Source organism: Syngnathoides biaculeatus, chromosome 14 (genome assembly GCF_019802595.1).
Source record: "Syngnathoides biaculeatus isolate LvHL_M chromosome 14, ASM1980259v1, whole genome shotgun sequence".
Lineage (NCBI taxonomy): Eukaryota > Metazoa > Chordata > Actinopteri > Syngnathiformes > Syngnathidae > Syngnathoides > Syngnathoides biaculeatus.
In genome coordinates this window covers 574,003-595,096 of record NC_084653.1, presented here as the reverse complement: position 1 = coordinate 595,096, position 21,094 = coordinate 574,003, and the positions used below count along the sequence as shown (strand labels likewise).

The 21,094-nt window shown below is 45.4% G+C and overlaps 1 protein-coding gene across 8 annotated transcripts in view; it reads left to right on the top strand.

Moving 5' to 3' along the window:
- The window catches only part of rab3gap1 (RAB3 GTPase activating protein subunit 1), a 230,181-nt gene that overhangs the window by 167,772 nt on the left and 41,315 nt on the right, over window positions 1-21,094 (top strand). For all 8 annotated transcript variants that reach the window (XR_009798163.1, XM_061841834.1, XM_061841830.1 and 5 more), the window contains 2 exons: window positions 6,920-7,016; window positions 16,060-16,163. Coding sequence is in view for 7 of the 8 variants with exons in the window: in XM_061841834.1 (XP_061697818.1) it covers window positions 6,920-7,016; window positions 16,060-16,163 (201 nt within the window). In the remaining variant the exon portion in view is untranslated. The remainder of the gene's footprint in view (window positions 1-6,919; window positions 7,017-16,059; window positions 16,164-21,094) is intronic.

The window sequence follows — 21,094 nt, the reverse complement described above, 5'->3', positions numbered from 1 at the left end:
CAATCATTTCAACAATCTTGAGAGTGTTCAATACTACGTTGTGTTGGTCACACCAAAGCTCCCGTCTCGCCACTTCCTGTTGCTCCGCAGATTCATCGCCATCTTTGATGGGGCCTATGAATGTGGTGTCATCTGCGGACTTAAGGAGTTTGACCACCGGGTGCCTTGAGGTGCACTTGTTTTAGTAGAGCGGGAAGAGCAGAGAGGAGTGGACGCAACTTTGGGGTGCCGCGGTGCTGATAGTGTGCGTGGATGAGGTTTTGTCCCCAACCACACCTGGTGTGTCCTGCCCATCAGTTGTAGAAGTTATAAATCTACGCGTTGATGGCAGGTGAGACCTCGAGAAGCTTGGAGGAGAGGAGTTCAGGGATGATGGTGTTCAACGCAGAACTGGTAATGGTTCTGCTGAATGGTTTCTGGTTGAAAGAAGTCACCTCCCTCAACCTGGAACTGGAAACATTTAGGAGAGTTGGCTGTGGAGCTTTTGGCCAACTTCTTAATTAGAATAATAGCAGCTGAGAAGATGTCTGAAGAATAGAGGAAAATGTGCTGGTTCCCATTTTTAGGAACAAAGGTGATGTACAGAGCTGTGGGAACTACAGTGGAATGAAGTTGATCAGCTACAGAATGAATTTATCCGAAAGACTAATAGAGGCAAGACTCAGGACAGATGTAAAATGGATAGGGTGACAGATGAGGTCATATTGGAATCCCCATGAACGATGTTTGCAGATAACATTGTGATGTGGAGTGAAAGCAGTGAGAGAGTGGAGGAACAATGAGAATTATGGAGGCATTACAGGAAAGGAAAGGAATCAAGCCAAAGTTAAACAGAATATATGTGCATGAATGAGAGTGATAGAGGGGGCACAGTGTGTTATGTGACATAAGAGTGTCTGGTAGGATGAAGGGCAAAGTTTATAAAACAGTGGTGAAACCAGCCATGATGTGGCAGAACTTGAGGTAGCAGAAATGAAGATGCTGAGGTTCTCGCTTGGTGTGAACAGGTTGGATAGGTTTAGAAATGAGCTCATTATCGAGGGACAGCCAAAGTTGGATGTTTTGGAGACAACGTTAGAGAAAGCAGACTTCAATGGTTTGGACATGTTCAGAGGCGAGAGAATGAGAATGTTGGTAGAAGGATGCTGAGGATGGAGCTGCCAGGCAAAAGAGCGAGAGGAAGACCAAAGAAAAGGTTGATGGATGTTGTGAGGGAGGACATGAGGACAGTGGGTGGTAGAGAGGAGGATGCATGGGGATAGGCATAGATGGAAAACGATGACACGCTGTGGCGACCCCTAATGGGACAAGCCAAAAGAAAAAGAAAGAAGAAGGTTATCTCTTAGCACGTTGGATTAAAAATGAGCTCATCAGAGGGACGGTAAAGGTCAGATGTTTTGAAGACAATGTCAGAGAGAGCAGAGAGCATACTTGGATGGTTTGGACATGTACAAAGGAGAAAGAGTCACTATATTGGTAGAAGGGTGATGAGGATGAACTGCTCGACAAAGAGAGCTGAGGAGGACTAAAGAGGTTGATAGTTGTAGGGAGGGAAGACATGGGGCAGGTGATGTTCGAGAGGAGGATGCAGGAGAGTTAGCCTTGCTAGGAATTGATGACACGCTGTGGCGACCCCTAATGGGACATGGCACAAGGAAAAGAAGTAAGAGGTCAAATAAATTCCTTTAAAAAAAAAAAAAAAGTACATACTTTCATCAGAATCTGAATCAGCTTTAATTGCCAAGCATGTAACAACACACATGGAATTTGTCTGCGGCAGTCGCTGCCGCCCTGGCACAACATTCAGAACAAAGAACAAACTAACAAGAATAAAGAACAAAAGACATTCAGTTAATAGGAACTATTCCTTATTAGAGTCACAGTCTTCTTCATTTAGACCATTTAAGAATATGTCAACACCCCACATTATGTTAAGCTTGTGTAGAGTTACTCGTTCTTGGTTCCCGTGATTAACCAGTGCAATTTCAATTGTGCAAAGGGAGCAGTTTCAAGTGACAAATCGTGCGATAGTCTACAGTACATACTACTAATACTGATACCAATTGGACCAACAGGATGTGAGGGTGTGTCCCAACAACGGCACAAGGTAGAAAATACAATGTTCGCTGATCAAGAATATAATGACTTAATTGCCAGAGGGGAAAAAAACTGTTTGAATGCCTGCTTGTTTTGACTTGCATTGATCGGTAGCGCCTTCCCGATGAAAGGTGCTAGAAGAGCTGGTGGCCAGTATGTGGAGCGTCCAAAAGGATCCTGTCTGGTCTGGACCTACTTCAAGTGGCGTGCAAATTTTCAAGGGTGGCCGGTGGGGGTGGGGGGGCTCATTTCTCCTCCACGCCAGCGGTGTGACAGCACGGGGCAGCCAGCCAGCCTCCCGCCCCAATCCACATCCATGTCGGGTGAAACGGTGGATAACTGCGGCAATCTTTTATCACGTTCTGAGAGAAGGAGTACGTCGTCGGACTCGGATGGATCTATTTATTCATACTGCTGCAATCGGATAAGTACACGGATACTACAGATACGTCGATGGAGCTTTTGATTCATCCTGCTGCTAACGAATGAGTAAACGGACAATACCAATATAACACGGATACTTTTTTACTTTCTGAGAGAAGGATTACGTCGTCAGACATGGATGAAGTTTTTTATTATTTCTGCTTTTGGAGAAGTTGTTCGAGTTTGGTGACTGTACGTCTAGTTAGCTCGTGTTACACGCTACTAAACTGTCTTTGTACCTCTATTTTATTGTTTTGTGTTGTATTGTATTGTGTGTTTGATTAAATTGCCTTAAACGCAATACAAGTGCTTTGTTATATGTTGCCAGTTTGACCAACAGGATTTATTCTAAATTCACACTTAACGTGCTATAAACTGTGAGACAAATTAGTCCCCCACAACTATTACTTTTTTAATAGCTATATACACAACTACCTGTCATTTACAACCCACAAAGCTCTCGTCCTTTGCACCTGTGCAATCCATTTTTCACGACGAACTGGGTGTTTTGGAAAAGTGTGAAGTGTGGATCCATCCTCCCGAGTGTTCGAGCAAAATCCAGCAATACGACGAGGCGGCATTTGGGCTCACACGATGAAAAATACGAATTTTTCAGGGTTAGGGTTTCAGGGTTAGGTACAATGGGTATAAACCAATATAAACACTCGACCCCATTACTGCAAAAAATGCCACTTTCTGGTTCTTCTCCACAACACAAATTTCTCAAGATTTTTATGGTGAGAGATGCAAAAATCCATATACGACAACATCATGACCTGTGGTGAAAAAATGGATGGGTCCATTCCAGCTGCCTTTTTTTTTTATTATTAAAGACATACTAAAAATCATGCTTTACGTTTCAGTAGTGACCCATGTGAGAATAAGCGGCTAAGAAAATGGATGGATGGATGGATGGATGGATGATTCAAAGGATTAGTAAATCCTAGAAACAAAAATGTTCATTCAAAATAGTTTTGAGTTTGTATAGGCAATGTCAGACTATTTTTTTGAACACACCTCTTTCAACAAATTGTCCAATTGAACAGACTTGAGCATGTATATATCATGAATGCTGGATCTCGTTGGTTTTCTGAGAATCTACTGCACTTATTGGTCGCTACTTTGACATGCAGTAATAAAAAAATATTCTGAAAACATGCACTAATCTGGTTAGTCACATTAGACTGCTATTATTTTGAAAACTACTGTATTCTCGTTCGATAGACAGTTGTATAGTTAGGTTCACGATCCTTGTCTTGCAAGCTTCCTCTTCTGTCCTTGTCCTGTATAATCTTGTCCTGTCCTTTCTTCACACAGTGGAGACTACAGTCTCAGGAAACATCCATGTTTGTATTTTGATCTAGATATGTAATGATTTACTTTTCTCATTTTGTTTACAGCTAGCGTTTTGTCTTTGTCTCGCTTCTGCGTCGAGAAAATGTTCTGTTCGACTCATTGAGTCTGATCCTCAATAAATTTCAATTAAAATACTAAGAAATCACAGAGGAAGCTCAAAAACTCCACTGTGACACTAAAACTGTTCTGCCATAAAGGGGATTAGAGCCTCCATTCTTCTTGATCTAACAGGCAAACAGGACAGAAAAAAGCCCATTTCACCTCATATAATGAATTTTGCTTTCATTTCTCTGCCCACCTTGCATTTCTCACTCCACCCTTTACTTGAACTGTTCCAATTGGGACAGGATCTCATCCTTGACCCGGAGATGGCACTCCACCCTTTTCCGACTTGGCACCATGGTCTCAGATTTAGAGCTGCTGATTCTCCTCCCAGCCGCTTCACACTCAGCTGCAAACCATTTCATTGAGATCTGGAGAACACGGCTTTATGAAGTAACAGAACCACATCCTCCGCCAAAAGCATTACAGAGGCAACCATCTTGGCTACTGTTTGAAAATAAGTTATGAACACAATTGTTAACAATGGGCAGCCTTGATGGAGTCTAGCCCTCACCAGAAATGAGTCTGATTTAACTGCCAGCAATGTAGACCAAACTCTGACTCTGATTGCACAGCAGCCTGCCAATCCTGAGGCACTGACCCTGATGTTCATGCAATGTTGCAGGGGTATGTCAGCCAAGACAGCTCCACAACATCCAACCTTTAGGACCTCCACACAAATGTTATCCACCCCCAGGGCCGTGCCACCGTGGAGGTTTTTAACCACCTTGGTGACCTCAACCCTAGAGATAGGAGAGCCCATCTCAGAGAACCCAGACTCTGCTTCCTTATGGGAAGGCATGTCGGTTTTTTGAGGAAGTCTTCAAAGTATTCTCCCAACCGCTTCACAACATCCCGAGTTGAAGTCAGCAGCGCCCCATCCCCACACACAGACAATTGATGGTAAACTGGTTCCCCCTCCTTTGACACCAGATTATGAACCAGTTTCCTTGAAGCCATTTGGACATTGTTCCAACCAAACACCTCCCATGTCCATATTTTTGCCTCAGCGACCACCAAAGCTGCATTCCCCTTGGCCAGCCAGTACCCATTAGCTGCTTTGGGAGTTGCAGTGGTCTAAAAGGCCCAAAAATACTCCATCAGATTGACGGCATCCCTCACCGCCGATGTCCACCGCCGGGTTTAGGAAATGCCGCGACGCCAGGAACCGACTACCTTACAGCCACAGCTCCATGGAACATGGTCCACTAGGACTCAATGTCGCCCCCAGCACCCATGAGACATGGGTGAAGATTTGCTGTTGGTGGGAGTTGAAACTTCCTCTGCCAGACGTTCTGAGCAGATCCTCACAATATGCTTGTGCCTACCAGATCTGACCGCCATCTTACCCCACCTTCTAAGCCAAATGGTGATCAGTTGACAGCTCCGCACCTCTCAACATGACTGTCCAAGATGTGGCCGGTGGTTCAATGACACAACCACAAAGTCGATCATTTAACTTAAACCTAGGGTTAGGGTTCTCATTATGGACAACCTCTGGTGAACACAGAAGTCTAATAGCAGAACGCCCCTCAGGTTCTGATCAGGGACTTCTTCCCAATCACGCCCTTGCAGGTCTCACTGTCATTATCCACGTGAGCATTGAAGATCTCCAGAAGAACGATGAAGTCCTCAGCGGAAGTGGCCTCCAGCACCCTGTCCAAGGACACCAAATGGGGTGTTTACTCTCAACTGCTGTTTGGTGCATAGGTACAGACCACAGTCAGGACCCTTCCTCTCTCCTGAAGGCAGAGGGAGGATCCCTTCTCATTCACCAGGGTGAACCGCAATGTACAGGTGCCAAGCCTTTGGGGCAATAAAAATACCCACACATTATGGCGCCTCTCACCATGGGCAACTACAGAGTGAAAGAGAGAGGGCCTGGTACTCGAGCCCAAGTCGTGTGGAGACGAGCCCACCCATTTCTAGTCGGAACCCCTCAACCTCGCATTTCAGCTTGGGCATCTTCACAGCCATTTAGGTGACATTCCACGTCCCTAGAGCCAATTTCTGTTGCTGCAGATCAGATCGCTAAGCTCCCAGCCTTTAGCTACCACCCACCTCACACTGCACTCAACTTCCATGGCCCCTCCCACAGGTCTGATCCCAGTGGAATGGGACCTACGTTACCCTTTCGGGCTGTGCCTGGCCGAGCTCCATGGGTGCAGAGCCGGCCACAAGGCACTTGCCTTCAAGCCACACCTCCAGACGTGGTTCCACGGGGGGCCCTGGTGGTGCAAGGGAAACTCAATCTCTATTTGCGTTATTCATCATGGGGTTTTTGGAGGCATACTTTGTCTGGTCCTTCAAATAAAGGCCTTGTTATACTCACACGTGGCGACCATACTGACATCACTGCGGCTGTCCTCCGCGTAATTTACGTTTTTACTCCAGTGCAAAGCATGCACGCAATTTTGCGGCTTAGGTGGTATGTGGAGCCGAGAGGAGCAATAAGTATCTCATCACAGCATGTAACTGAAACAGGCCAATCAAGAGAGATGAGCTCCGTGGCTTTTTTAAAACTTTTTTTTACGTGTCCGTAGCAGGCGTCGCACAAGCTACACAGAGTTGCTGCACAGGGTAATGCGTAGGTCACATGCTGCAATGCAGGTGTTGTCGACCGCACGACCGAGGGACTCACCATAAGATCTGTTTGCCGCAACCATAGCAGGGGGTTAAAGCCCCAGACAACTTATCTCCTAGGATCACTGGGACACACAAACTCCACCACCACAATAAGGTGACGGCAGAGTTCTTCTTTTTCTTTCGGCTTGTCCCGTTAGGGGTCGCCACAGCGTGTCATCTTTTTCCATCTAAGCCTATCTCGTGCAATGTCACCTCCTCTCCTCCTCCATGCAAAAAGAAAGGCTGACAATGGTTGATTTCCAAACCAGTACCTCAGCATTAAGCTTTCTAATTTGGAATTTGTCTCATCTTACAGGTCTTGCATTATTTGGAAGTGCAGAAACCTGCAGACTTGATTTGTCATCTCTTGCCATGCATAATACATGCTGCAATTTTGAAGTTGAAAGAGGAAGGTCAGTACATCTGAATCATAAAAATGCTCGTGGAAAATAGTTTGGATTTATACATGTAAACTTTTACAGGTACATTACCGTCCAGGAGTACTGACAATTATCTTCTAAGTTGTGTATCCAATCTATATGTAAATAAACAACTGCCAAATGATCAAAACCTATTTTGCGAGGGTGGGCCCGACAGCAAGTTAGCCATAACTCATCAACCATTCATTTCACCACCTTAAAGATTCACAAATATCTTCATCACACACAAATGCCAAAAGTATTTCTCTCAAAAACTTTGAAAGGGGCCACACAGTCAGCACATGAGTATGATTAGCTTGTCAGTGTTTCCCACCCTGTTATGAGCTAAGACATATCTTATATAAGTAAAAATCTCAAGGCACACCACCAAACACAAATGTCACAAAAAGTGGAACATCTGTTATAATTTTCCCATCCATTTTGTTCTGGTGGTCTGAAGTTGGGTCGCAGGGCAGCAGCTGAAGCAGGGAAGCCTAGACATCCATTTCCCGAGCCACTTTGTTCAACTCTTTCAGGGGCACTCTGATGTATTTCAAGGCTAGCCAGGAGACATAGTCCCTCTAGCGTGTCCTGGTTGGTCACCAGTGCCTCCTCCTGGTGGGAGGTGGCAAGAACACCTCACCAGGTTGGTCTCCAGGATGCATCCTAACATGGGCCACCTAATTTGGCGCTTCTCTACACTGAGCCCCTCTCGGATGACTGAGCTTCTAATCCTGTCTTTCAGAGCCTGAACACTCTCCGGAGGAAACACATTTTGGCCAGTTGTCTTGTTTTGGTGTTGACCCCACAGCTTGTGACCATAGATCGTGTGATGGGTAAATCAAAATGTTTGCCTTCAGACTCATCACCTTCTTCACAATGACAGACCAATGCAGTCACATTGCTGCTTCAATCAGCAAATCAATCTTACCCTCCAATCTTCTCTGTCATGAACAAGATCTCAAGATACTTGACCTCCTCCACTTGAGCAGTAACTCATTCCCGACGTGCACAAGGTACTCCATCCTGTTTTCAGTGAGGACTATAACTTCAGATTTGGAGACACTGGCTCTCATCCTAACCTCCCGACACAATGAGTCTAACTGCTCCAGCGAGATTTCAATTTCATGAAGTCAACAGAACTGCATCATCTGCAAAAAGCAGAAACACGATACTGAGACCACCCTCCTTGAGCCATCAGCTTATCGTGGTGTGTGTCCCGATGGTCATGGGGGCTATGTTGTCTGGGTTTTCACGCCCCTGGTAGAGTCACCCATGGCAAAAAGGTGAGGCAGACAAAGTACAATTCCAAAACCCCTATGACGAGCGCAAAAAATTGATTCAGTTTCCCTTCCCTGGACGTGGGTCACCGGGGCCCCCCTCTGGAGACAGGCCTGGAGGTGGGGCTTGAAGCCAAGCGCCAGGTGGCTTGGTCTGCACCCATGGGCTCACCACTTGTGAGAGGGGCCATAGGGGTCGGGTGCAATATGAACTGGGCAGTGGCCAAAGGCGGGGGCCTTGTTGATCTGATCCCCGGCTAAAGAAACTAGCCCCAGGGACATGGAATGTTACCTCTTTGCCAGGGAAGGACCCCGAGCCGGTGCGTAGAGTTGAGAAGTTCAGACGAGATATAGTCGGACTCGCCTCTACGCACCGCTTGGGCTCTGTTACCACTCTTTTTGAGAGGGGTTGGACTCTGTTCCACTCTGGAGTTGCCCACGGAAAGAGAGGCCGAGCAGGTGTGGGTATACTTATTGCCTCATGGTTCGGTGCCTGTACGTTGGATTTTACCCCAGTGGATGAGAGGGTAGCCTTCCTCCCACCCTTTTTGGAGTCATTAGAGGGAGTGGTGGAAAGTGGGAAATCAAATCTCGGATTCAGGAGGAGCAATGTGGTTTTCGTCCTGTCTCTGGAACAGTGGACCAGGTCTACACCCTTGGCAGGCTCCTCGAGGGTGCATGGGAGTTCGCCCAACCATGTGTTTTGTGGACTTGGAGAAGGTCTTCGGGAGTATGGGGTACCGAACCCCCTGATACGGTCTGTTTGGTCCCTGTGCAACCTGTGTCAGAGTTTGGTCTGCATTGCCGGCAATAAGTCGGACTCGTTTCCAGGAAGAGTTGGACTCCACCAAGGCTGCCCTATGTCACCGATTTTGTTCATAACTTTCATGGACAGAATTTCTCGGCGGAGCCGAGGTGTAGAGTGTTTCCGGTTTGGTGGCCTCAGCATCTCTGCTGTTTGCAGAAGATGTGGTTCTGTTGGCTTTATCAAGGCGTGATCGCCAACTCTCACTGGAGCGGTTCGCAGCCGAGTGTGAAGCGGCTGGGATGAGAATCAGCACCTCCAAATCTGAGACCATGGTTCTCAGTCGGAAAAGGGTGGCATGCCCTCTCCGGACGGGATGAGATCCTGCCCCAAGTGGAGGAGTTCAAGTATCTTGGGGTCTTGTTCACGAGTGAAGGAAGAATGGAGCGGGAGATCGACAGATGATTCGGTGAAGCATCTGCATTGATGGGGACTTTGTATTGGTCCGTTGTGGTAAAGGTGAACCTCACTTTACCAGTCGATCTACGTTCCTACCGTCACCTATGGCCACAAGCTGTGGGTTGTGACCAAAAGAACCAGATCACGGATACAAGCAGCCGAAATGAGTTTCTTCCGCAGGGTGTCCGGGCTCTCCCTAAGAGAGAATGTGAGAAGTTCGGTCATCCGGGAGGCGGTCAGTGGTCGAGAGAGGAGCAAGATGAGTTGGCTGAGGCATCTGATCCGGATGCCTCCCTGGTGAGGTGTTCCGGGCATGTCCCACTGGAAAGAGACCCCTCGGACAACCCAGGACACCCTGGAGAGACTCTCTCGTGGCTGGCCTGGGAACACCTCCCGATACCTCTGGAAGAGGTGGAAGGAGTAGCTGGGAAAGGGAAGTCTGGGTATCCCTCTGAAGCTATTTCCCCCGCGACTTGACCCGGAGAAGCGGTAGAAAAATGGCCAAAATGGCTCAGCTGCACATTAAATTCCGTCGATAGAAGTTAGAAACTCAAGGGCAGCTTTGGTGCATTTCAAACTTCACTTTAAAGGAATCTGATTGACTGCCGGCAATGGTGACCAAACTCTGATGCCATCGGACTCTCCAAGGGAAACCGTTGAATGGCTTGTCCAAAGCCACAAAGCACATGTATACTGGTGAGGCAATCTCTCATTGATCGTCCAGAACCCCGCTGAAGGTGTCGAGCTTGTCTCATTTCACGGCCATTATGAAAACCAGACTATTCCTCCTGAATCTGAGATCCAACTTCCTGGGTGACCCTCCTCTCCAGCTCTCTTGAATAGACTTTAGAAGGGAGCCTGACAGTGGGATCCCCCTGTAGTTTTATCACACTCTCTGATGGAATACCGTCACCCCAGCGTACCAGTCACTGGGCACTGTCCCCGATTTCTGCTTAATGTTTTTAAAGGCTTTTGCAACTTTATAGCCACCTCATCAAATTCAATCCATCGGAAGATTTTGGTTCAGATTCCCAAAGACTGCTTCCTCGTCGTTTCACTGAAGTTTAGGTCTGAGAAGTATTCTCCCCAACTCACTGTGTCGCGATTTGAGATCAGCAGCTCTCTACTCTCACTATGCACTTTTGATTACATTGTTTCCCTCTCGGGGACAGGCACCACAACAAACACGGACCATCTTTTGACCACAAGTTTGGTTAGCATTAGCCACTTTAACAATGCTGCTCCCAACATGGCACACTCGGACTCAATTCTCCCTGCCTTCCGTGGGACCTCTACCAGAGTTTGGAGTTGAGAAATCCTTCCAAACACACCCTTCCAGGTCTCGCTCTCATTGACCATTCGCTGTCTTTGCCAATGATCATTGAAATATGCTAGAAGGGAGTCCCCAGATGGAGTGTTACATAGGACCCCTCCAGGGTCTCCGAAATGGGTCCATACTTTGAGCTGCTGTTTGGTACACAGGCAGAAACGGTCAGGACTTGTTCCCCACACATAGGCAAAAGGAGGCTAGCTCTTGTCCACTGGAGTGAACCCCAGCATGCAGGCACCAAGCTAGGGAAGTTGTATACCCACACCTACGCAGCACTATTCAGTGGATGCAACTCCAGAGTGCGAGCGTCCAACCCCTCTCAAGAAGACTTGTAGCTGGGTCCAATCCCCGTGTTGAGGCTAGTCTAATCATTATCTAGTGGGCACTTCTCAAACTCATATACCAGCTTGGGCTCCTTTTATGCGATAGCGGTGATAATCCGCCTCTCTAAATGGTAAATGGACTGCACTGCAGTGGGAACTGAATGTATTCGGACTCTTACATTTTATATTGCAGCCATCCATCCATCTTCTACCACTTGTCCAAGGTCGAGTAATGGGGGTAGTAGCTTTAGCAGGGAGGCCCAGACTTCCCTTTTCCCAGCCACTCTTGGGATTCTGAGGTTTTACCAAAGCAGCCAAGGAACATAGTCTTTCCAGTGTGTCCTGGGTCATCCTGGGGGTCTCTTTCCAGTGGGACATTTCCAGAACACCTCACCAGGGAGGTGTACAGGAGGCGTACAAATCAGATGCCGCAGCCACCTCGTCTGGCTCCTCTCAAGGAGGTAGGAGCAGTGGCTCTATTCTGAGCCCCTCCCTGATGACTGAGCTTCGCACCCTATGTCTAAGGAAGAGCCAAGACACCCTATAGAGGAAACTCATTTTGCCCGATTGTACCCAGGATCATGTTTTTTTTTGGGGGGGGGAGTCATGACCTACAGCTTGTGACCATAGATGAAGGTTGAAAAATAGATTGATCGGTAAACTGAGAACTTCGCCTTTTGGATTTGAACTTCTGGTCTGGTAACGACTGATAAATTGAGAGGTTCGCCCACAACGGACCGATACAAAGTCTGCATCACTGCAGACGCTGCACCAATCCACCTGTCCATCTCATTTTCCATTGTTCAATCACTTGTGAACAAGACCCCAAAATACTTGCACTCCTCCACTTGGGGTTAGACCTCATCCCTGACCTGAAGCGGGCAAGCCACCCTTTTCCGACTGAGGACCATGGTCTCAGATTTGGAGGTACTGATTTTCATTCTAGCCGCTACACACTTGGCTGCCAACTTCTCCAGTGAGATTTGGAGACCACAGCTTGAGGAATTCAACAGAACTACATCATCTGCAGAAAGCAGAGATGCAATACTGAGGCCAGCAATCTGGACCCCCTCTATGCCTTGGCTTTCCATAAAAGTTATGAATAGGTGAAAAAGGGCAGCTTTGACGGAGTCTAACTCTCACTGGAAACAAGTCTAACTTATTGTTGACAATGTGGACCAAACTCTGACACTGGTCCTACAGGGATCAAACAGCCCATATCAGGGTTCGTTACCCATTACTCCCAAAGGAATCCCCCACAGCACTCTGCAAAGGACATGGCCAAATGCCTTCTCCAAGTCCACCAAACACATAGACTGGCTAGGCAAACTCACATGCACCCTCAAGGCCCCTGCTGAGGGTGTAGACTTGGCCAGACACGGCCAAGACGAAAACCACATTGCTCCTCTTGTATCTGAGATTCGACTTCCCAACACACCTTCATCTCCAGCACCCATGAAGAGCCCTTACCAGGGATTCTGAGGAGTGTGACACCCCTCCCCCCCCTTTAGGTGGAGCACACACTCTGGTCCCCATTCTTAAAAAGGGGGAGCACCATCCCATTCTAGAGGCACTGTTCCTAATGTCCACGCAATTTTTCAGAGGAATGTCAATCAGAACAGCCCCACAACATCCAGAGTCTTTAGGAACTCCAGGCAAATCTCATCTACGACGAGGGCTTATTAGCAAACTCAGTGACCGCAACCCCAGAGATACAAGAGCCCGCCTTAGAGACCCTGGACTCTGTTCCCTCAGGGGAAGGCGTGTCGGTGTAATTGTAGAGGTCTCCGAAGCGTCCCAAATTGAGGTCAGCAGTGACCCATCCTCACTATACACTGTTAACAGTGCACAGCTTCCCCTCCCAAGACGCTGAATGGACATCGCAGGACTATGACCAGAACTTCTTTGAAACCGTCCCATATTGCAGCCATTTGTTTAAATAATTTTTCATTAGTTCCTCAATAATGTACACAGAGCACCCCATATTGACATAAAAATTGAACTGTTGAATTTTTTTTATGTTTATCAAAGAAGAAAAACTGAAATATCACAGAGCCATAAGCCCATTTCTGTGACACTCATATGTTTACCTCGGGTGCCGGGCATTTCTTCTATTCATCTTTAGATAAGTGGTGTTTTTATCACCGGCCACATTGTAGTGACACGTAACCCTAGAGAGCTGTTAAGAATATGAAAACGTAAAAATCTTTAATCCCCTCATCATATTTACACATGACATTTATGAACTGCTTTTGAAATCAGAAATCAAGGGATTTTCAGCTATTGTTCGTTTGATAACACATATCTCAAGGTTATCGTTTATGTTGTCAAAATTTCAGATTTTGGTAAATTTGAACAACAATCATGGTATTTGGCACACATGGTTTGCCTTTCCAGGCCACCTAAAAATGATGTGGCAGGCTGGATCTTGCCCCCAAGCCTTGAGTTTGACACCTGTGCTTTATGATGGTTCATGGTTCTACAGCTTTATTGGAATCCACCTGTGTTTGATTATATTGATTGGACTTGATTAAGAAAGCCATCAGACATTACAGCTAACAGTGCGTGTCAGAGCAAATGAGATGTATGAGGTCAAAGTAACAGCCTGAAGACCTCAAAGGAGAAATGTTGCATGGCACAGATCTGGCCAAGATTACAAAAAATATCTGCTGTACTGAAAGTTCGAAAGAGCACAGTGCCCTCCATGACGTTTGTGACGACCATATCCCTTCCTTGAGCTGGCTGTCTGGCCAAATTGAGCAATCAGGGAAGAATGGCCTCGGTGAGAGAGGTAAAGAAGGACCCAAGGATCACTGTGGCCAAGCTCCAAAGATGCATTCAGAAGATGGTAGAAAGTTGTTGCAGGTCAACCATTAATGCAGCCCACCACCAGAAAGGGCTTCATTGCAGAGTGGCCGACGGAAGCCTCTCATCAGTCCAAGACACATCAAAACTTGCATGGAGTTTGCTTGGGGGGGAAGACACCGGAAGGACTCAAGATCATGAGAAATAAGATTCTCTTGTGTGATGAACAAATAACTTTTTGGCCTTAATTCTAAGTGGTATATGTGGAGAAAATCAGGAACTGCTCATCACCTGTCCAATACAGTCTCAACAGTAAAGTATGGTGGTGACAGCATCCTGCTGTGGGGGTGTTTTTCAGCTTCAGGGACAGAACGACAGCCTACAATTCAAGAAAACGTTAATGCGGCCAAGTACAGGGACATCCTGTACAAAAACATTCTCCAGACTGTTGAGGACATCAGCCTGGGGCCAAAGGTTCACTTTCCACCATGACAATGACTCTATAAGGACACCGCTAAAATAACAGAGGGACTTCAAAACAACCTTCTTCTTGAATGTCCAGGCCAGAGCCTTGTTTTAAACTCAGTTAAGCATCTCTGGAGACATTCACTATTTATCATGACAGAGTTGGAGATTATTTGCAAGGAGGAATTGCAGACGACCCCTAGATCCAGGTATGAAAATCTTGTTGCACTATTCCAAAAAAGTCTCATGGCTGTTTTGGCTCAAAAGAGTGCTTCTTCAGAATACTGAAAAAGGGTCTGAATATTTATGGGTATTTTGGGTATATTGCTTTTTGAATAAATCAGCAAAAAAAAAAAAAAAAAATCTGTCAAGATGGGGTACTATGTGTACATTAACAAGGAAAAAATTAACTTGAATATTTTTGCAAATGGCTGCAATATAACAGAGTGAAAAATTTTAAAGAATCTTAATACTTTCCATACCCACTGTAGACTACGCTTTATCTACACTATTACAATGCCCAAATCCCTTTGCAAAGCCTCACATTTGCTCATACATTATACATACCCCAATTGGTGACTGCTACCATGCAAGGAGATGCCAGGCCCACTGGGAGAAAATTATCATTCAGTGTCTTGCCTGAGAGAAATTTCAACATGCGAAGAGTCAGAGCCGGGATTCGAACTAGCTACAATTTGGTCAATGGACGACTCGCTCTCCCAAATGAGCCCCAGCCGGGGATTCAAGTACAAAAATACCCACATTTGGCCAACACACTTTCCACTTGACCACCTTGGCCCCTCCTACAAGTGGTGAGCCCATGGAAAGTTAACCCATCTTCAGTCTCTGGTCGGCTGGGCTCCATGTGAGGAGGCCTAGCCACAAGGCACTCAGGCCTGTCTTCAGAGAGGCGTCCTGTGACCTTCATTGGCTGAGGACAATTGAAGTCAATGTATTCTTTTCATCATCAGAGATAGATGAGATGTGCTTTGTCTTGCCATTCAACTGAAACATGTTTTTACTTGGTGGGTGTCCTTGGTAGAGTCATGAAACCTCAGGCCAACTTAGCTCCGAGGATCATTGGGATACACAAACCCCTCCACCATGTTGAAGTCACAACTCAGGGAGGGGTGTTCTAAATAAGATAAGTATAGTTTTTGGCCCAATTAATTGAAATTGGATAATTTCTTGTGCCACATCTGATGATCTCTCAAAGCATACTAATTTGCCATGACACACTGGTTTCAAATCACTATCTTATGGGCTTCATTCTTTTGCAAACAATTACAGCGTAGTTTATTTTACAAAATGGCTCTTTGCACCAGAGTCCCATCCATGGTGAATTGAGCTAATTTGCATAAACTGATATATCACATTGTCATTTATAAAATCGGAACAGTCTTGAGAAAATGATATACTCAAGAAAAAATTTTACCGTAATCAGTTGAAAATCATGGCCACCATGAACCAAAACATAATTTGGTGTACAGAATAGCTTGGTGAATCATTGATACACCATTCTTGTTAGTTTTGATCCAAAACATTAATGTTTTTTTTTGTTGTACTGCATTGTTTATTTTATTTTTTTGCCTCTCATATCCTGCACTCATTTTTTGTTCTTCACTTACAGAGGCATTTGACAACATACCAGCTGTCAGAAAAAACATCCAGAAAGCTACACTTCAAGCAAGCAAGCTATTGCAAAAGTTCAACTCTGACGCAAGTAATTTAGAGGTCAGTGGGTAGCACATAACAATCAGATCATGAAACAAATTTATTATGGATACATACATGTATTATGGTTACTCACATAAAAAAAGCAAAGCAACTAAGAGGTCAATAATGTCAAAGACCTGGCTTCATCAAGTTATTGTAAGTGAACCATGACAGCTATTGGGTTGCACATCTGCAATTATTTTTAGTTAATTATTATTTAAACAAGTTTGTTCAAAAATGCAATTTGTTGCAACATCCTTCATTTCCCCCTTTTTTTTTGCATTTTTCTTAAGAAGGAAAAGAGGAAAGGCAGCATACCGAATCCTCAAACCAAAATTTTTTTAATTAGTATCGCGACAAGTGCTTTTACCAAAGTTCAAGTTTAGGGTAATAATGTACAACCATATTTCCGAAAGTTGATTGAGGTCAATATTTTGAATTCTCAGGGACTAGGTTAGCTTTTTCATTTTATATTGATGACTGGGATAGGCTAAGAAAATGGATGGATGGATGGATGGATGGATGGATGGATGGATGAATGGATGAATATATTCCGGCAACACGGTGAAGCAACCAGTTAGCGCATCTGCCTCACAGTTCTGCGGACAGGGTTCAAATCCCAGCCCCGCCTGTATGCAGTTCGCATGTTCTCCCCGTGCCTGCATGGGTCTTCTCTGGGCACTCCGGTCCCCCCCTCCCAAAAATATGCATTTATTGGAGACTCTGAATCACTTAAGTGTGATTGTAACTGATTGCAACCAGTTCAAAGTACCCCGCCTCCTGCCCGAAGATAGTCGGGATAAACTCCAGCCCCCTTGTGAGGATTAGCGGCTTAGAAAATGGTTGGATGAAGAATTATTCCAAACCACTTCCCCAACATTATTGGGCAAAATTGTTGGTACCCCTCTGTTAATAAAAGAAGAACCCACACTGGTTACAGAAATAACTTCAAAATGGCTAAATGAAGAAATTTTAAAAAATTATGAAAGGCACTGTTTTTGAATTATGATTCAATAGAATGGTCTTCAAAATCATGAAATGGGCCTTGACAAAAATATATACACACCCATTATAGGCAATCACTGCAAACAAACGATTTTAGGAACTTTCAGTGAGCCATTGCCGACCAGCAATTATTTTGGCCCAACCATAATACTGACTTGTACTACAAAAAAAACAATACATTTGTGTTTTTTAGATGCCCATTGACCAACATCAATTCTAAAGATTTTATGAGACTGTCAGAATGATGAGTGCCTCATCTATCCATCCATGCATCTGTTTTCCTTCACTTATTCATTGTCAGGTCACTGTGGCAGTAACTTGAGGAGGGATGCCCAGACTTCCCTCTTACAGCCACTTCATTCTCAGGCATCCTGGGGCCACCTGGGGGACATAGTCTCTCCACTGTATCCTGGCTCATCCCCTGGGTCTCCTCCCAGTGGGAAGTGCCCAGAGCACTGGACCAGCGGGACGTCCATCCTAATCAGATCCCCCAGCCACCTCATCTGTCCCCTCTCGATGAGGAGGAGCATTTCCTCTTCTCTGAGCTCCTCTTGAGTGACAGAGTAACTCACCTTCACTCTAAGGGAGAGCCTGAACACACTGCGAAGGAAACTAATTCCAGCCTCGAACTCAAGTGTTCAAAATAATAGCAGTCTAATGTGACATTTTCAGTATATTTTTTATGACTACATGTCGAGCAGTTTACCATGACGTGCAGTAGATTCTCAGAAAACCAACAAGACCCAGCATTCATGGGATACACATTTTAAAGCCTGTGCAATTTGTTAAAAGGGCTGTGTCCAAAAAATAGCAGTGTGGTATTAAATCAGTGAGGTCATCAATTTTGTGAAAAACAGGTGTGAATCAAGTGAACCTCCACCTGAAAGCCCCACTGACATGAAAAGCATGATTTTTAGTGCAGTTCAGAAAATAAGCATTTGAATACTATATTGCAAGTTCTCCCACTTAGAAATCATGGAGGGGTCTGAAATTTTCACCGTAGGTGCATGTCCACTGTGAGAGAGATGATCTAAAAGGAAAAATCTAGAAATCACAATGTATGATTTTTTTCAAGATTTATGTGTGTGATACAGCTTCTTCTTTTTCTTTCGGCTTGGCCCGTTAAAGGTCGCCACATCGTATCATCTTTTTCCATCTAAGCCTATCTTATGTATCGTCCTCTCTAACACCCACTGTCCCCATGTCCTCCCTCACAACATCCATCAGCCTTTTCTTTGGTCTTTGGTCTCTCGCTCTTTGGCCTCGCAGTTCTATCCTCAGCACCCTTCGACTACTCACTCTCTTGCCTCTGAACATGTCCAAACCATTGAAGTCTGCTCTCTCTAACCTTGTCTCTAAAACATCCAACTTTGGCTGTCCCTCTAATGAGCTCATTTCTAATACTATCCAACCTGTTCACACAAAGCGAGAACCTCAGCATCTTCATTTCTGCTACCTCGAGTTCTGCTTCCTTTTGTTTCTTCGGAGCGACCGTCTCTAATCCATACATCATAGCCAGCCTCACCACTGTTTTATAAACTTTGCCCTTCATCCTAGCAGAGACTCTTCTGTCACATAGAACACCAAACACCTTCCGCCAACTGTTCCACCCCGCTTGGACCCGTTTCTTCACTTCCTTACCACACTCTCCATTGCTCTGTATTGTTGACCCTAAATATTTGAAGTCATTCACCTTCGCTATCTCTTCTCTCTGGAGCTTCACTCTTCCTCCTCCACCCCTCTCATTCATGCACATATATTCTGTTTTACTTTGGCTAATCTTCTTTCCTCTCCTTTCCAGTGCGGACCTCCATCTTTCTAACTTTTCCTCCGCCTGTTCCCCGCTTTCACTGCAGATCACAATATCATCTGCGAACATCATTGTCCAAGGGGAATCCAGTCTAACCTCGTCTGTCAGCCTATCCATTGCTACCGCAAAGAGGAAGGGGCTCAGCGCGGAACCCTGATGCAGTCCCACCTCCATCTTAAATTCTTCTGACACACCAACGGCACATCTCACCGCTTTTCTGGTGCCCTCATACATGTCCTGTACTATTCTAACATATTTCTCCTCCACACCAGACTTGCGCATACAGTACCACAGTTGTTCTCTTGGTACTCTGTCATAGGCTTTCTCTAGGTCTACAAAGATACAATGTAGCTCCTTCTGACCTTCTCTATACTTTTCCACGAACATCCTCAAGGCAAATAGTGCATCTGTGGTACTCTTTCTAGGCATGAAACAATACTGTTGCTCGCAGATACCTACTTCTATCCTGAGTCTAGCCTCCACTATTCTTTCCCATAACTTAATTGTGTGGCTCATCATCTTTATTCCTCTGTAGTTTCCACAGTTCTGAACATCGCCTTTGTTCTTAAAAATGGGGACGAGCACACTTTTCCTCCATTCTTCAGGCATCTTCTCTCCTGCTAGTACTCTATTGATTAAGTTGGTCAAAAACTCCACAGCCAACTCACCAAATTGCTTCCATACCTCCACTGGTAAGTCATCGGGACCAACTGTCTTTCCATTTTTCATTCTGTCTTCTGACTTCTCCCTTACTATCCAAAGCCACTTCCCAGTCATTCACGCTTGCCTCTTCTACTCTACCTTCTCTCCCATTTTCTTCATTCATCAACTTCTCAAAGTACTATTAACTTCTCAAAGTACTCTTTCCATCTACCTATCACACTACAGGCACCGGTCAACATATTTCCATTGCTATCCTTAAACATCTTTACTTCCTGCACATCCTTCCCATCTCTATCGCTCTGTCTGGCCAACCTGTAGATCTCCTTTTCTCCTTCTTTCATATACAACCTGGAGTACATGTCGTCATATGCCTCTTGTTAAGCCTTTGCCACCTCGACCTTCGCCCTACGACGCATCTCAATGTATTCCTTACACCTCTCCTCAGTCCTCTCCGTGTCCTACTTCTTCTTTGCGAATCTCTTACCTTGGATGACTTCTTGTATTTTGGGGCTCCACCACCATGTCTCCTTCTCCCCTTTCCTACCAGAAGACACCCCAAGTACTCTCCTGCCTGCCTCTCTGAATACTTTGGCAGTAGTATTCCAGTCTTCTGGGTCCTCTTCCTGTCCATCTTGTGCAGTGATTTCCAACCTTTATAGAGCCAAGGCACATCTTTTTCAATTGAAAAATCACACGCCACACCAACAAAAGTGGATCGATTAATTACTGTATGTACTTCCTGCCATCTCATATAAGAGGATATTTTTTTGTTCTGTCTGTCATTGTGCCTCACTGGCATAAATAGATGAATAAAGATACATTATTTCTAGGAGTAAATGTTTTTTTGTTTGTTTTTTAGCAATTACATAAAATTGGATAATTTCCTATGGCACACCTGAAGAGCGCTCACGGCACACCAATGTACCCCAGCACACTGTTTGGGAATCACTGATCTAGAGCCTGTCTCACCTCTTTCCTGAAGGCCACACAACATTCGTCCTTTCTCAACTTCCACCACCTGATTCTCTCCTCTACCTTTGTCTTCTTCGTCTTCCTACCCACTACCCGAGTCATCCTACTCACCACAATCCTATGCTGTCGAGCTACAGTCTCCCCCACCACAACCTGACTGTCGGTAACCTCTTTCAGATTACACCATCTGCACAAAATATAATCCACCTAGGTGTTTGTACCTCCGCTCTTGTAGGTCAATTTATCAACCGATCACAACTCTCTCTCTCTCTCTCTCTCTCTCTCTCTCTCTCTCTCTCTCTCTCTCTCTCTCTTGCTCTCGCTCTCTCTCTCTCTCTCTCTCTCTCTCTCTGGAATGCTCAAGGACTACTTCTTCTAGATCCTTCCAGAATTTTTCTTTCAACTCGAGGTCACATCCTACCTGAGGGGCATAGCCACTTATCACATTGTACCCAATTTCAAATTCAGCCTCATCACTCGATCTGATACTCTTTTCACC